This window comes from Centroberyx affinis, unplaced genomic scaffold (genome assembly GCF_046629955.1).
Source record: "Centroberyx affinis isolate AG114_WGS23_722 - 3 ecotype Tasmania unplaced genomic scaffold, CSIRO-AGI_Caff_v1 ptg004378l_1, whole genome shotgun sequence".
Classification (NCBI taxonomy): domain Eukaryota; kingdom Metazoa; phylum Chordata; class Actinopteri; order Beryciformes; family Berycidae; genus Centroberyx; species Centroberyx affinis.
The window spans coordinates 1-17,984 of NW_027282071.1; the positions used below are offsets into that span (position 1 = coordinate 1).

At 38.2% G+C, this 17,984-nt stretch overlaps 1 protein-coding gene across 2 annotated transcripts; it reads left to right on the plus strand.

Moving 5' to 3' along the window:
• The first annotated feature begins 9,394 nt into the window (after positions 1-9,394).
• Positions 9,395-13,030, plus strand: LOC139664828 (lymphocyte antigen 75-like). 2 transcript variants are annotated; one of them, XR_011696853.1, is made up of 4 exons: positions 9,395-10,213; positions 11,457-11,676; positions 12,183-12,249; positions 12,703-13,030. XR_011696853.1 is itself a non-coding variant. In XM_071543805.1 (3 exons), exons 1-2 carry the CDS (start codon positions 9,602-9,604, stop codon positions 11,649-11,651), a joined length of 807 nt encoding a protein of 268 aa, XP_071399906.1. In that variant the 5' UTR covers positions 9,395-9,601; the 3' UTR covers positions 11,652-11,676; positions 12,183-13,030. The 2 variants fall into 2 exon arrangements, 1 of the variants encoding a protein (XP_071399906.1); XM_071543805.1 differs by having other exon boundaries at positions 12,183-13,030.
• Positions 13,031-17,984: the final 4,954 nt, after the last annotated feature.

Consider the following 17,984-nt stretch of genomic DNA (forward strand, 5'->3'; position numbering starts at 1 on the left):
GGTCAGAGCTCCTCAGGCTGGTCTACAGAAGTTGAGATTTTATCCTCTCTCGTTTTTTAAAATGTCTTATTGCATGTTACAGGAACTCGCTCTGTGTTTCATTGTGGTTGGAAGTTTGTCCGTCAGCTTTGTAAATCTACCTCGTTTGCTAGGAGCTGCATGATCTAAAACATGGTCTAAAGCACACTCCTCAAACTAGACAGGTCAGCATGGGTCATCTTGAACTTCCAAAGCCAAAAACAAATCAACTTAAAAACTCAGTCATTTACAGAGCCTCCAGCCAGTGGAACTCATTACCTACACACATTAAACAAATCAGAACCAAATAAAAAATCACTCAAACAGAAACTAATGAAAGGCCACACAACAGGAATGATGCCTCCTGCTATGATGTTTTGTTTGGGATTTCAACTCATTAGTTTGTTTAATAACCTCTGTACATGCATTGGTTAAGTTATCTGATATTTTGTATATTACTTGACCTTTAATTATGTATTTTTTCTAGACTGACGGGTGTCAGTCGATGTCTGTATGTCTGTATGCTGTCAGTGTTTGTATAATTTTATGTGGACCCCAGGAAGTTTAGCAACCGCTGTAGCGGAAGCTAATGGGGATCCAAATAAAGAATAAAGAATACATTACCATAACAAGAAGAAATAGAAGAAGAAGACTAACTGTGCCTAGTGATGGCTATCCTGGTTCTTCTTCTCCTCTCTCCATCGCTCCCCACTGAGCAATTTTACGTTTTCGTTTAAAACACGTCTAAATGGCCCATAGCCGTCTAGGCTAAATTAAGTTTAAATGGGGTTGAAAAGTGAAAGTTTATTAGATGTCTATACATAGACAATATATCCTGGACTATATGAGAGCTACGCATAGACGCAATGTTGAAATTACTTCTTGTGCTCAGATAATTATCTTGTAGGCTCGTCTACAGGACTTCTCTGGTGCATATTTTTGGTATTTACAGATCATTCATTGTAATAATGTATTTACTGCTTGGTCTAAAATAGGTCTATACATAGCCGTAATGATCCTGGGCTATATGAGAGCTAAAGCATAGATGCGACGTTGAAATCACGTCTTTTGCTCAGTGGGTCTGTTTCCATCTCCTCCACCAAACGCTGACAGAGAAGAAATGTTCAGTTCTGTTCGCTGACATCTTTCTCCTCCTCTTCTCCTCTCTCTCCTCCCTCCCGCTCCTCCAGCAGACCCACCAGACGCTCATGAAGAAGAAACACTGAGTTCAGCTCCTCAGCCACATCTGTCCCCTCTTCCTCACCTCTCTCTTCATCCTCTCTCTCTCTCTCTCTCTCTCTCTCTCTCTCTCTCTATCTCTTCCACTTCTCCGTCTCTTCTAGGAAACCCCCGGCGGAGGAAATTTCAACTCTTCACTGACTTCCTGTCTTCTTCTTCTTCTTCTTCTCTCCCTCCTTCTCCTGCAGGAAACCCACCAGACGCTGGCGGACAAGAAGCAGCTCCATGTGGTGGAGTTCCAGTCGGAGCGCGGCCCGCTGCCCACGTGGTGGCGAGTCCGAGAGACGGAGCGCGGCCCGACCCCGAGCCCGCGGACGAGATCCCCAACACCCGGGCTGAACTGGGACGAGGTCCGCGCCGCGCAGGGAGACAAGCACTCCGTCTGGGCCGGCACCAAACGCACCATCTGGTAGAGGGTTAGTGTTTGGGTTAGGGTTTAGGGTTGTGGAACACGATGAAGAAGAATAGCAATTTTTGTTACTTCAAAAATACATAAAGTTCATCGTTCCTTGTCTCTAAATTCTAGAGGATCCAGTCTGAAAAGCTGTGATCATTTCAGGACTTAAGTTACTCACTGTCATCATTTCTGTCAGTTTTGTTGTATCGATCATTTTGTAAGGGTAGGTGTCTCATTTTGGAACCGAAGTCTCCACTTTCCTCACAACCAAACTTATCTGTCCCTAGAAATCGATTTGCCCTTTTTTTAACTGTCAAAAGATTCTTCTGCTTCGTCCTCGTGGCGCTGTGGTAAAATATGTTTCTGTTGAAATAAAGTATGAAACTGTAAAATTTAATCGCTCTCTGCGTACTTTTCTGTCTCTGAACTATTAAATAATGCACGTTGTGTCTGTAAAGTAATGAGCTGTGACAGCAGGGAAGACTAGCGGTTACAGACTGTCACTGGACCAAGGGTAGAAGTAACTAATCACATTTACACTAGTTACTGTAATGGAGAGGCTTTTTGTGTACTGTTTGAGTTTTCAACATATATTATAAAAGTTTAAAAAAAACATTACATATGCATACTTACAAATACCCAATGATATATAATACATATACATGATATATACATATGATACATACATATTAATGAACAAACTATATTAAAATGATTAAAGATAAATAAATAAAATGTAATCCCATTACATAATTGGTAAAATAATAATAGTAATAATGACAATAATTATAAAAAAAAAAACTAAAAAAAACAAAAACAAAGGGGGTACCTTACAATAGAAGCGTACTTTTTGGGGTATTTTTTAAAGTCAGTAATTTTACTTTTACTTTAGTACGTTTTTGCTGAGGAATTGTACTTAATCACATCCATTACAGAGGACAGATTTGTGTTTCTCCATAAGCAACAACTTTTTCTCTGAGTACGTTTTAAATTACCTACTTTTTACTTTTACTTCAGTAGATTTTTACACCAGTACTTTTACTTCTACCCAAGTAAAATATCTTGGAATATCTTGAATATCCTGGAAATGTTAACAGGTGTATTCCAGACAGGGAAAATCATGGAATTTAATAATTTCTTTGGCGAAGTCAGGGAATATCAGGGAATTTTACAAATGTGTCACTCTTCAGGAATACAGCAGAATGTATTTTACATCTTTGTTTCACACCTTCATGGCATTAGCTGGAGGTTTCCAGCCAAACTGGAGGGTAAACCAGACTGTTCGCCCTTTAGGAAAACAACATTAACAAAACATCAAGGCCATAGTGGAATCCTGTCATTAGTCAGTCACTCTGTGGAGAAATTGATCTTTGAATAAATTCTCTAGTTTGCTAATACAGTACAGTTGTGGAGTGTGAGTATATGTTTGTATTTTTGTATACATGCGTGCCGAGTATGTATATGTTTTTCTGTCTGTGTCTGCCCATTCAGTCTATCTATATTTTTCTCTCCCTCCCAACTTTCTGTCTTCTCTTCAGTTCTGATTATCATGACGGAAAATCCGCTAACGGCAGCCTAAGAATTAACCATCGACTAAATGCCTAAAATGATTTTGCGCGTCTAGAAGCTTGTTCTCCCTCGGCGGCGGTGAGTCGCTGCCTCCACCGCTTGACCTTTGAAGGATTCTCTGCTGCATCCTGACATCAGTTCACTCTGACAAACTCAGTCTGTCACAAACATCAGGAAAGGTCAGTCCAGGAAAAGAAACTTTCAAGAACACTCCTGTTCCTCTCAGATCAAATTAAAGTTTTAGGTTTAAATTGCATTTTACACAGAAGTGTCACAATACAGAGAACAGACGCATCAGAATACAACTTCAGTGGTTTTCTAATTGTTTCCAAAACCAGGTTCCAGATGGTTTGACGTAAATTATTCATCACTGTGTTTCAGTCCCGTCTGAATCTGCCATGTTGGTAATCTTTATGGACTGTGTGCACTTGCATCAATAAAACCTCAGGTAAAACTAGTCCAGTCTGAACTGATATACAGTCGAGAATATTGTATTGACTTGTATTCAGTTCAGAAACCCTGAAACCCCTGAAACCCCTCGTCACCTGGGAGGAAGAGAAAACAACAACACACTCACAGAAAGATGAAACCAGAGCAGAGCGCAGGTGGAAACCATTAATCATCTGATCAGACACGAAGATCCAAATCCAGTGTTTTGCCTAATGGATGCATACAGGCAGGAGAGTTTGTCTTTACCAAATGATTGATGGCACAACATTCAAACAGACTGTGATACGTTTTTAAAGGACAGTGGGCAGCTTAAGGCAGAGGTTCTCAAACTTGGGGAACGTTGAATGGGTTCCAGGCGGTCCCACAGCAAAACAAGGAATAGTATCATTTCCACTGTTGATTCATGTTATGAATTAACAGTATTAATCATATCCAACAGCACAAATCTTCACAAAATGTTACCAAATGGGGGTTGTGTACAAATGTGGATCTATTCAGGGGGTCTTGATATGAAAACCTTTGGAAACCCTCTACAGCTACACTCCGCTATTTTCCCAAATAGGCAGCCCAAATAGCAGTGAGAGATAACTGTTTGAATTTTGAGGACTTCAATCCCAGAAATCCTGTAATGTGAGGTCAGTAAACGCCACACAGCAAAGGAAACTGAAGGGACGAGAGAGGCAAAAGAGACAACTTTTTGATAAAAAGGACTTTTTTTTCAAGATGCTCATAAAATGTATATTTTTCAATTCCTGTGTGCAGAGAAGATTCACCAGACCAAACACATCACACAATTTAATTTGGCAAAGAAAGCAAATCAGGGATGGGACCCACTTTGTGATTTAGGTTAAGATGGCTGTATTTGTACATAAAATTGTGCATAATGCAGCTTTAAGTCACTGGTTGGCCAAATTATACACTTTTACAAACTGGATGCTCTAGGTTATTTTTATAATAATAATAATAATGATAACTTTATTGGTATAGCACTTTTCTAAAAATGTTTACAAATTGCTTTAACATACAATAATCCCAAGGAGACAGTGATGTAAAACTACCACAATTAAATAAATAATAGAGCCGAATAATCAAATAATACAAATAGGAATAAAAGGTCATACAAGAGATAAACAGATACTACTAAAAACTAACAAACAAACAGATATAATTAAAAACAGATGGAACTTTTACATAAAAGTGTGTGCTTAACCACAAGAAAGCAATAAAATGGAGATACAGGTACAAGCACACTATGTCTACACAAGTACAAATTATGTCAGATATTGAATAAAAGGTAATGATATTTTTTTCCCAAAATGGAAAGATAGCTAGATAAACCAATATCTGCACACAGAGAGAAGGAGGAGGGATAGAGAGAGAGGACAGCAGGTGGAAAGCCATTAATCAACATTTCAAACATGAAGCTTCAAATCCAGTCTTTTGCCTAACAAATGTATTTAGACGGGAGAGTTTTGATAGTCAAACTGTGAGTGTGTCAAACTGTGAGTGTGAGAAGAGACTGACAGACACGTGGATTTCACGGTTTGGGTCCATTTGTATGTCGTAATTCTGAACTCTAATCCAAATAAAATATGCATCTACTATCTACATTCTCATTCTCTGTTCTCATTGTATATATGTTTCCTCTTGGCCGCATTATTTGTCGTCATGGCATCTCTTTTCATTGTTACGCCGATGACACCCAGCTGTACCTGCCAGTAAAACCTACAGACCTTGGTATGCTGGATTCACTTGTTTGATCCCAACTTAATTTTGAACACCGCATTACTCGGCTAGTCCAGTCAAGTTTTTTATCAATTTAGGAGCATCGCAAAGGTTAGACCTGTTGTAAATTTTAAAGACACTGAGACCATCATACACGCCTTTATCTCTTCACATCTGGACTACTGTAATGCCCTTTTTACTCGTCTTAAAGGTCCCATATTCTACACTTTCCAGTGTTTTATTTTGTGTCTTGAGGTCCATTCAAAACTGTGTGTGTGGTGTCATGAACCAAAAACACTCTGAATCCATCTTTACATTTTCCAGCATCTCTCTGAGCCTTACCAAGAACAGGCTGTTTCTGTCACCGTGTCTTTAAGGCTCATTAATATTAACGACCCCTCTGTTCCGATTGCTAACCGTTTCAAGAGTGAAACGTGAGACGCCGCGGCCCGGCAGCTACAGTAGGGAAAACTCTCCGGTAATAAACAATGACAACCGCTCAACCGCTTTGAAAAAAACACTTTGTTAGTCTATTATTTCTTACAAAAATGATAATGAGCCTTTGTGACGCCACAAAGTTACAGAAGTCCAAACGGCTCGTTTAGAGGCTCGCTTTTCTAATATGGATTGTGTGGATTTAGTTGGCGACCGTGCGTTTTGATACTTTCACCATGTTTAGATAGACCATCCAACTCCTTTATAATCACAGAGTCAAGGGGGAATCCTGTTTTACACCATATGGGACCTTTAATGAAAAAAAAAATGAAAAAAATAAGTCTTTAACTAGAACTAAGAGACCAGATCACATTACCCCCATCTTAGCATCCCTACATTGGCTGTCTGTACGTTTTAGAATGCATTTTAAGATTTTACTGCTAACTTTTAGTCATAGTCAAGTCAAGTCATATTTTATTTGTATAGCACATTTCATTCACAGGAAAACTCAATGTGCTTTACATGCCTTCGGTCCTCAGGCCAGAGTCTCCTGAAGGTCCCAAAGACCCGTTTTAAAACCGGGGAGACCTATCCTTTCAGGCTGTTGCCCCAGACTCTGGAACGATTTGCCCTTGTCGCTCCGTGTGGCCGAGTCTGTGGACTCTTTTAAAAAGCAACTGAAGACAGTTTTATTTCATAAAGCTTTTGGTTGATAAATATTCACTGGAAAATTTCACAAAATGTATATTTATTCTGCTTTATTTTGCCTATGTTTTGTACAGCACTTTGTGATTTTCATCTGTAAAAAGCGCTTTATAAATACATTTTACTTACTTACTTACTTACAAAAACAATGAAAATAGCAAAAAACATTTTAAAATAGTAGAAATATATAATAAAAACACATATATTTAAAATATGTTTATATACACGTATTTATACACACACATACATACATCCACATACACACATACAGCCATATAGCCATATATACAAAATATAAATCACTCCTAAAAACATACTTCTATCGGAAAGCTTCTTACATAGCTTACCTTTAATCCTGGTCTGATTTTAGCCAAATTGCCTCGCTCATTATTGAATATTTAATTTCCTATAAGATTTTGTGTTATTTATCGTCATTTGTTTGTCTTTTTATTTCTTTGCTGTGCTTATTTTTTCAGTACCTTCAGTTTTTTTTCCTTGTTCCTTGTTGTGAAGCACTTTGTAACTTTGGTTTTGAAAAGTGCTCTATAAATAAAGTGTATTATTATCATTCACTCCATCTAGAAGCAGTGTGGGGATTCAGAAGATTCAAGATTCATTTACAGTATTTTAAAAAAAAAATGTCTAAAATATTTTGACTCCACAACTCTATTCAGATTGTCTGTTAAATATTATATTTAACTTCACACCAACCAGCAGCTTTTGACGATGTTGAGTCAACCAATAAAGGTAAAAACAAACTATCAAACTACCATTCCTCAGCCAGCCACTGCTTTACCTGTTCTGCCCCTCTCCAGTCGGATCCTGATTTGCCTGGCCGAACACATTTGACTAGATGGAAAGGAGATTTACCAGAATTAGTGATGGATGGATAGAACAGACAGCTTGTTTGGCTCAGCGGGCGTTTCACAGTCCATGCAAGTGAATTCAGTCTAATTGATTATCTTTTATTCTGTATTATTTCAGGGATTTGCTGCTTTATCAGATTGTTTACAGTGGAAATAGGCTGGAAGAGTGAGTCCAATTTCGAGCTTGTAGTTTTATGACTATAATGGAGAGCAAAGACTTTATTTGGAAGCCATCAGTGAAAAAAATATAATAAATCACGTCATGTGGGTATTCAGGATCAGTGTTCCCTCTCAGCTGATAGTTTGGTGACCTACCCCTGATAATTTTGACCATTAGGTAACACTGACCCAATACTATCTCACCAGTCATACGTTATTGCTCCACTTTCTCCCTCTAAATTGATGATGATGATGATAATGATGATAATAGAATTTTTTCTTGCATCACAGCAGCTCCATTTGCAACATCACAGAAAAGACAAAAATTAAGACAGGACACAAAGATACACACATTCAACATATCATTACAATCACAAAAGACAATATTCAAGGCCCTTCAACGTACATTTGATCTGGGATTAAGCTCTATATTTAATTTTAGGATTGACTGGTGTACAAAAGAGTGCTTCAGTCTAACCCTGTTAAATCGTGGAACACTATATCTCCGATTCGATGGTAACAATTTGTATTCACTGTTCAGGACGTGGTCGGGGTCAGAGACAATGTTGTTGGCCAGCCTTAATATGTTATTATGGTAGGCTGATTCATAGAGTTTCTCAAGTGGTTGGCCTAGGATCTTTGAGCAGATTTTTATTTGGTGCAGCAGTTTTGACTTTAAAGTAGTGGACAAACATTTGTACCATGTATTATTACAATACTGTAGAACACTCATAATTACAGAAGTAAAAAACAAAAGAAGAATTTGTCTACTCGCCCCAAAAGACCTAAGGCGGCGGAGAAACCAAATTCTTTGTTTTGTCCTTTTGCAGACAGTTTCAATGTAGTCAGATGGTCTATCATTACACCCAAGTATTTATATGAAAATACCTGATTGATTTTTTCATTATGGATAACAATAGAAACTTTATGAGAGTCAGATGGTGAGCCAAATACAATCTCTTCCGTTTTCTTTGTGTTAATCTCAAGAGCATTATTATCACTCCACTCGACCACTTTGTTCACGCCAAGTTGGTGCAGCCCAGGGTTGCCTGAGTTACTTAACAGATATTAGAACTGTATCATCAGAATACTTGGTAACACTTTATAATAACCATCATTAATAAATGGTAAATTGATAGTTAATTAAACTTTAGTTAATAGTTATTTTACTGTTAACAAACAATGAAATGATCATTAATAATGTTTACTAATTATTAGTAATGCTATAATTTATGTTATTTTATCATTCGTTTGTAATAATAATATAAAATCATTTGTTTATAAATTATATATTGTATCATAGCTTTTTACCGTCTCTTATCAGCTATGATACAATATATAATTTATAAACAAATTATGTTATATTACACAAACAAATGATAAAATAACAAATTATAGCATTACTAATAATTAATAAACATTATTAATGATCATTTCATTGTTTGTTAACAGTAAAATAACTATTAACTAAAGTTTAATTAACTATCAATTTACCATTTATTAATGATGGTTATTATAAAGTGTTACCGAATACTTTTTTTTTTTTAAATTGGTGGATATAAGCTTCAGAAGCGTTTTGCATGCAGGCGTGTCAGTTCACCAAAACTAAAGTCACTGCATCCTCTTTGTTTGTTTGATTTATTTACATACAGCAGGTCATTTAGATGTCCAGGTGAGCCCGAAGCAGTTTTGATTGGTGTTGAACATGTGATGTAATGGTGGGACGGAAGCCTATTGGTCGGCTGATACTATGTTCTAGCACTTGTTACTGGCTCTCCTACTACATTAGCTTTGATTCAGACACTGGACAGACAACAGAGTAGCTATCCAACTCAGACAGAACAGACTCAGCTCTGCTCCACTCAAAAACCTTCTTTAAACATCTCTATTGTGACTACTGAGATTCTTCAAGTTTACTACTATCGACTACTGCCATACATACTATTGACATACTTCTCATGGCCTTCTGAGTGATCAAAGAATTAACTTCTATTTACGATAGTTCATAAACAAAAACCTGCAACCTGGAGAAGGCATCATGGCAGTGAAGAAGAACTCCACCTTCCGCCTCCTCTCCCTCTTCCTCCTCATCACCACTCTGTGTGCAGAGTCCTTTGTCCCACTTCGACGGTTCCTCTTCGTGAACAAGAAGAGCAGCTGGACGAAAGCCCAACACTACTGCAGGAAGTATTACACCGACCTGGCCACCATCAGGAACCAGGATGAGACTGGAGCCCTGCTGAATCTCATCAAAAATGGCGGATGGATTGGTTTGTACCGGAAAACCCCCAAGTCTGACTGGAGCTGGTCTGGAGGAGAGGCGGCAGACGTTACGCAGTGGGAGGTGGAGAACAACGACACTGGGAGAAACTGTGTGTTTAATTTCAACGAGAAGGGAAAGTTGTGGAGGGCTAAGAACTGTATGACAGCTCAGCCTTTCTTCTGTCACGATGAGGAGATGTTCCTGGTCAAAGAGAAGAGGAGCTGGGAGGAGGCGCTGGAGCACTGCAGGAGCACCGCCGCCACCGTCATCAGGGGCCCTCCGTACGTCCGCCCTCGCCGCAGCCGCCTGTACGACCTGGCCAGCCTGGCGTCCGGATGGGACCGCCACCGCGCCCAAGACCTGATCCAGGAAGCCCTGACTGACCAGGTAGGAGGGAGAAGAATTCACATTTTAAAGTGTGAGCATTTAGATGATATAAGATAGAAATTAAAGTAATAATCTGTGACATTTTCATATGAATAAATGTCCGTTTCGCTACTCTGTATCACCAATTGATATAACACAATAGTTATTCAACCTATATATAGTTCATAAATCTTTTCCACTGTCTGTTCTAAACAGCCGGTGTCTGGTAGCTCTTTCCTCTGCCACACAGGAAGTGATGCGTTTTACGTTTCCGGTTTGTTTGGAATAAACATAAGAAGAAGAACTGGGTAGTTAGCATGAGCAGCGATAGCCACCATGGCTGAACAGACAAAGACAAGAGAAACTCAAACTGCATCAACAGAAAATCCAAGCTCCGCCCACACTGTTTGATTGACAGGTGATCTGTGGGAAGTGCAGTGCAGAAACACCACAGTGAGGCTGAGGGACAAAGATGGAGACTGAATAAAAAAAAATGTAACAATTAGAAACATAAGGATCTTACCGATTACCACTTTAAAAACAGTACGGTACATTTACATTTATTTTACATTAATGCAATCTTTATAATAAAAACTGGTTCTTAATTGACCAGCCTGGTTAAATAAAGGATAAGTGAAAATAAATGCATTTACAATATATTTTAGTCATTTGGCTGATGCCTTTGTCCAGACTGACATGCAATGAGGGCAACAGGTGAATAAACTGAAATTCCTAAATCACCAATATTACATGCAACCAGTAGTAAGGACATTTACATTTTTTTGCATTAAGCTAATGCTCTAATCCAGAGGAGGTCAAAGGTCAGAGCCACAGTGCTCTGGCAATATTACTTTGACCCTAAAATATAAAATTGATTCTTATTTTTCAGTGAAATCTTACTGCATTTCCATTAAGCTAGAGATAAAAGTACCGATATCCCCCAAAATAAAACAATTAGGCTAAAAGTGCTGTTTAAAGAATAGAAGGTAACTTACATACTTGGTTGACAAAATGACCACATTTGTACAGATTGGATCCTCTATTTTTTTTATAGATATTGAATGGTGGATGTCATGTGGGGATTTTTAGCATTGTGGAATAGAATTGACAGAGTATGGGGTTTGATAGCAACATGTTGTAGACCAGATTGAAACCCAAGATGTCGCTGTTTCGTGGTCTGTGCCTCGGCCACCTGGACGCCCCGATTACTGTCCACACTTTAAAAAAACATTTAACTTCTGTTCTGTTGTTTTCTTTCTTCCAGATTTGGTCGGGTCTGCGTTTCCTGGGAGACCGGTGGCTGTGGGTTAGCGGCCAGAGGAAGAAGTCCCGGCAGCTGCCTCTCTGCCCGGCCTGGTGGCAGCGCTGCGGCTCCCTGCACCGGAACAACAGCATCCACTGGGAGGCCAGGAGCTGCAGGGAGAAGAGGAACTTCCTCTGCAGCAGGAGGGCCCAATAGGGACCTCACACTGAGGCTTTATTAGGTACACCTCTCTAGTACCATCATCTGTTGCTGGAGCCCATTTATCATAAGGACCAAGAACTTGTGTGTTGTGTGTCGTGATCTTAGTATTATAAGGTTCTATCTGCCTTCGGGATAGTTGGATGCTGGATGGATGCTGAAAACTTTGAAGCTCAATATCTCAGATATTGAGCCTCAAAGTTTTCAGCATCCATTGAGTTAAATGGAGATGGGTTCTTTTGTTTTAGAAATTACAGACTCAGAAATCATTATATTCAAAAAATAACACCACACGTATGTCACTCATAGAATTGGTTCATGCGACTAACTCAGTTTTGACAAAAAGGTCAGATAGAACCTTATAATACCAAGGTCACGAGATGCCCTTCTGCACACCACTGTTGCAAAGAGCTGTTATCTGAGCGTTTGTGCCCTTTCTGTTAGCTTGAACCAGTCTGCCTGTTCTGCTCTGACCTCTGACCTCTGACCTCTCTCATTAACAAGCTGTTTTCTCTGTAAACTCTACAGACTGCAGTGTGAAAAACCCCAGGAGGGCAGCTGTTTCTGAGATGCTGGAACCAACAGTCACACCAAGGTATGAAAAACTAAACCACTTCACCTTCATGCTTAAAACAGTACTTTAACTACACTGTAATATGTGTTATTATATCGTCACTGTTGAGAATCTTGTACCTCCAAAAAATCTACCTTGTTTTTAGCTCGATGACAATGCATTTTGGTTCTAAAAAGTTAAAAAGTTTTTTTTTTTTAAAGTTATATAAGCCAAAGAAGTTGGAGAATTTCCTCCGGCCCACAGAGGACCATGTGAAAACATGAATATCACCAAAATTGGAGTTAATTGGTTTCCATATGATAACAGCAATATGTTATATAATGGGTAGCATCAGTAAAACTATCTGATTCGTTCCAGCTGTGCTAATAATTAATACAAAGCTTCTGCTGTGATTGGTTGCTGTGTCATGTCTCGTACCCAGGGAACTACTAGTGATCTTTCTTGTTTTCTCCTGTTTTTCACTCTCATGTACAGTATGCACACCAGCGTTTCCCCCAGAGGTTTCTTCTCCTCAGGGTGGAAAAGCCTCTGAAACAGCATTCAGACCATCATGGGACTCTAAAACTCTCCACTGAAACCCAGATTAAATTCTCTGACGTGGGTTGGCAGCTCCCCAACTACTCAATAGTAGGGGAAACTCTGATGTACACTACTTTGGAAGACACGTTTCAGTTTGGTAGCCATTGTATAAAAGCTGTAATAGAGGTAACTGTTTATTCATCAGTGTGTGTCTACCTGTACACAGGACTGCAAATTCATCGCTGTTAATGTAGTTTTATTTTTTGGTTATGTTTTTTCCTGAAATATGTGCACATACAGTCTGTCTACTTTATATTGATTTTGAATAGATGTTCAATTTTCAGTTGATTTGTGTACTGAATAAACATCTTTGCACAAAAGTGTTGTTGTGAATGTGTCTTTTTTCCATTTCTCTCTAAGCTATGACTGCTGTGCCAAGGCCTCTTACACAGTTAGTCTCTTCATACAGCAATAACACTGTGGGTCACAACTGTAGATCATTTTTGAGATATGCTTTCTGATTTTCCTCTGAGATTAAATACGCTACCAGTCTAAAGTTTTGACCCATCTGATTGAATGTCTATGTTTCTCATTCTCTTAAAGCCATTTTGATCTAAAGGCTTATGCTCAAATGCTTGAAATTTGTTTCTTAGACAAATATAAATAGTGAAGTTGATCCTATGTATGAATTTCTTTCCACAGCCTTTGCCTTTCCATCAAAGGGCGGCTACTTTAAAGAATCTAAAATATAAGATAGTTTTGATTTGTTTAATACTTTTTTGGTCGCTGCATAATTACATTTGTGTTATTTCATAGTTTTGATGTCTTCACTATTATTCTAAAATGTGACAAATAGTGAAAATAAAGACAAATGCGTGTATCCAAATTTTGACTGGTAGTGTAAGTTGTCGAGGTGCTACACATAAAAATATTAGTAAAGAGAGCAAAAAAGTAAGGCGCAACACTCCACTCTATTTATTGCATTAAAAACATGACATTTCCACCATGATGGCCTTCATCAGATCAATACATACCTGCATGACACAAGCAGTTATAGCATTGGGTTAACACTTTGTTACAATTAGGTTGATTACAGGAAGTCAGAACATAATCTTCAATTTTCTCCTGAATGACTTGATCCTTTGTGTGTGTGTGTGCGTGTGTGTGTTGTGTGTGTGTGCATGATCCATAACAAATCACTAGGGGGCGTCCTCGTTCCACATCTGTGTATCTGTCATGATTCATCATGTCATGATCCTGTTACTCAGATGAACCTAATTTTTACTGGTGGAGATTATCAGAGAGTTTAAGGTGAACACTTTTCAGAGAGGCTGAGGAATTTGGATGAGGTGAGCAGTCACTAGCAGGAAGTGCAACTGTCTGGATCTTCATCTGTGTAAATATGAATGGTTCATATATTTTGTTTTGTATTAAAAAAAAACTGCAATCATTGAAAGTTTTGTTTTTGCTCTTCTGCAACATCAGGAAAACATCACTTACACTCCTTTCACTCAAAACCCTCTCTATGTTCCTTAAACCCTCTCTATGTTCCCTCACTATGTTCCTTAAACCCTCTCTATGTTCCTTAAACCCTCTCTATGTTCCTTAAACCCTCACTATGTTCCCTCACTATGTTCCTTAAACCCTCTCTATGTTCCTTAAACCCTCACTATGTTCCCTCACTATGTTCCCTCACTATGTTCCTTAAACCCTCACTATGTTCCTTAAACCCTCTCTATGTTCCTTAAACCCTCTCTATGTTCCTTAAACCCTCACTATGTTCCCTCACTATGTTCCTTAAACCCTCTCTATGTTCCTTAAACCCTCTCTATGTTCCTTAAACCCTCACTATGTTCCCTCACTATGTTCCTTAAACCCTCTCTATGTTCCTTAAACCCTCACTATGTTCCCTCACTATGTTCCCTCACTATGTTCCTTAAACCCTCTCTATGTTCCTTAAACCCTCACTATGTTCCCTCACTATGTTCCCTCACTATGTTCCTTAAACCCTCACTATGTTCCTTAAACCCTCACTATGTTCCCTCACTATGTTCCTTAAACCCTCTCTACGTTCCTTAAACCCTCTCTACGTTCCTTAAACCCTCACTATGTTCCTTAAACCCTCTCTACGTTCCTTAAACCCTCTCTACGTTCCTTAAACCCTCTCTACGTTCCTTAAACCCTCACTATGTTCCTTAAACCCTCACTATGTTCCCTCACTATGTTCCTTATACCCTCGCTATGTTCCTTAAACCCTGGCTATGTTCCTTAAACCCTCACTATGTTCCTTCACTATGTTCCTTAAACCCTCACTATGTTCCCTCACTATGTTCCTTAAACCCTCACTATGTTCCTTAAACCCTCGCTATGTCCCTTAAACCCTCTCTATGTTCCTTAAACCCTCTCTATGTTCCTTAAACCCTCTCTATGTTCCTTATACCCTCTCTATGTTCCTTAAACCCTCTCTATGTTCCTTATACCCTCGCTATGTTCCTTAAACCCTCTCTACGTTCCTTCCTTCAGCAACACCTTGCCAACTTGTTTTGCAGATCCTGTGTACTATTCCTGTACCTATTGTATTAGTTCCAGGACTCTTATCCATCTTATCAACTTTAAATATTGAAAGGGAGGTGGCAAATATTTACCTACAGTTACATGTGTAACTGGATTAACACATACAGTACTATTCTAATGGCTGACAACAACAGATTGAATGACTCTGTCTTTCTTACAGCTGCTAGCTTACCTGTAGGATTTTGAGCATTAGTCGCTAATTGGAGTTTTATACAAACATTTCAGAGCTGGATGCAGAAATAATCTGATTGGTTGAGTTAAACTTCAGTGGGGGGAGCAAGTTAGCTAACTGGTAAACTTGAATAGCAAAGAAGAAATTCTGGTCAAAATATAAATAATAATAATAATAATAATAATAATAATAACCTCTATTTGTATAGCACCTTTCATACACAACATGCAGCTCAAAGTGCTTTACATCAATAGAAGGCAGATAAAAGACAGATAGAAAGATGAAATTCATATAAAAGAACAAGCAAAATGCATTGCATTAAAAGAATCAAATCAAGTGAAATAGAAAGATAAAAGAACACAACAAATCATACATACTTCGCTTGCAAAGGAAGGGTATATGTACAGTATATACTCCATGCAAATCCTCTCTTTGGCTCTGCTTTTAGATGCACATTGTGAGTGAACCCCTATGTTTTTCTTTCTTTTTTATAATTTTCCTTTTATAATGTTCTATTCCCCTGTCCTTCCTGATTCTACTCTTGATCTGATATTTACATCAGATTTCACTGCCAGGCAGACGAGAATCATAGATTCTCCTGTTGGTCAAAAACCTCACCATCCACGGATGGATGAGCATCATATTGCATCACTGGCAATATTTCTAAGATGAAAGAATGCTGTTCTGGTCAACTTAGAGTGGAATCTAAGATAACACCCAGGCTTGTTACTTACTAAACCAACTTTACTAAAAAATATAAATGGTAATGACTTCTTGGAAGGTCAGCAGACGAGCTAACTTGCTTACTATTACATGCTAGCTATAACTAATATGGCTAACTTGAATGTCCAACAAATCTGTCTTTATTGGCTCCGCCCACTGAGGTTTGACTCAACCAATGAGATTATTTCTGCCTCTGAGAAACGTTTGTAGAACTAAAACACCAATCTGTTGAAGTCTGATTATGATTGGCTAAGAAAACTTCAAATTATGGAATATGACATTTGGTTCACAGCAACATCCACCATCAGGACACATGCAACGTTTCTGAAATGACCAGGAGAGTAAAGATGATAATGTCACAAAATGCTAATGTGTATGAATCTGTTTCAGGGAGGAATTGTAGAAAACAAAACAAGGAAACGCTTGTGTTGAAATATTTTGTTTTAATCCACTGTTTCTAGAGAATATAAAAATGGCAAACCTATACAAATTTCAGCCACAGGTCTAATACCTAAAAATACACTTCACCGTCCTCTAAGTACTGGCGATTCATTGGCATTAGCTCTATATGGCAAAGGATTGATTAAAAAAATTCATTGTTAATAATTCTATAAAATTCATTCAAGGCATTTAGTGGTGACTACATTGTGAGTATTTCAGAACTGACCCTTTATAGTTACTGGAGAGAAACAGAATGATACAGTACCAGTGAACAGAGAGAAATGGGATCACAATCAAAGTCAAATCTGGCATGATCTGGTTACCCGTGTTACAAAAAAAAAAAAAGGATGTAAAGTAAAAGGAGTAGCTTTGATGCATAATCATAAAATGTTTTGATAAAATTAACAATACTTCAATGACTTTGCCAGTAGGGTAGTCACAATATTTACCTTCATCTTTTTCTGTCCATATCCCTACTACTGTCTCATGGTATGTAGATCAAATGTTCTGCTGGGCTCTCGCTATCCCTATGGGCAGAGATTAGTGCCAGCAGAAACTGAATTTTAATTCAATTAATTACAATTTTTGATCTTTGAATTGCAAAAATTGAAACTGAATTGCAGAATTTGAATTTGAACAAGGCTAAGGTTAAATAAAGAACTGTTTTAAGATGTCAACAAGAGTTTACGAGCTTAGCTAGCAAACGTTAGCTGGTTAGCATTTTGCTCGCTGTAAATGGCTGGTTTATTAAACTACTAGAGAGTAGCATATAATATTAGATAGTCATATACAAAATGTAATAAAACTGTCCAAATCACATCTCCAACAACCAGTAAAACAAACACACCTCAAGCCAGCCCCGCCCACCTAAATCTGTGAATGTGTTTCAGAGGCTTGAAGTTGAATTGTAAGAACTGAATTTGAAAACGTATTGAGAGTTTAATTTTTACCTCAAACTAATTTGAAATAAAAGTTTAAAACTGAAAGCAACAATGACCAAATTCAAATCCAAAACATTACATTCAGTTTCAAATTTGACAATACAAATTCAAATTCTGAAATTCAGTTGAAATTTTTGCATGCAATGATTCAATTCAAGCATCAAATAATTAATGCAATTTAAATTCAGTTTCTGCTGCCACTAATCTCTGCCCATACTTCACTCTGTATGGACAAGTTGCTTGGATGCCAGGATCCATACCCAACGCCACAATTTAATTTGGGTAAATAGGGCAAAATATCTCAGTTAGTGGAGATGGGACGCTCTTCTCTGTTGCAGCCCCACTTTGATTTAGGCTGATAAGACGGGCATAGTTTTTTATAAAAA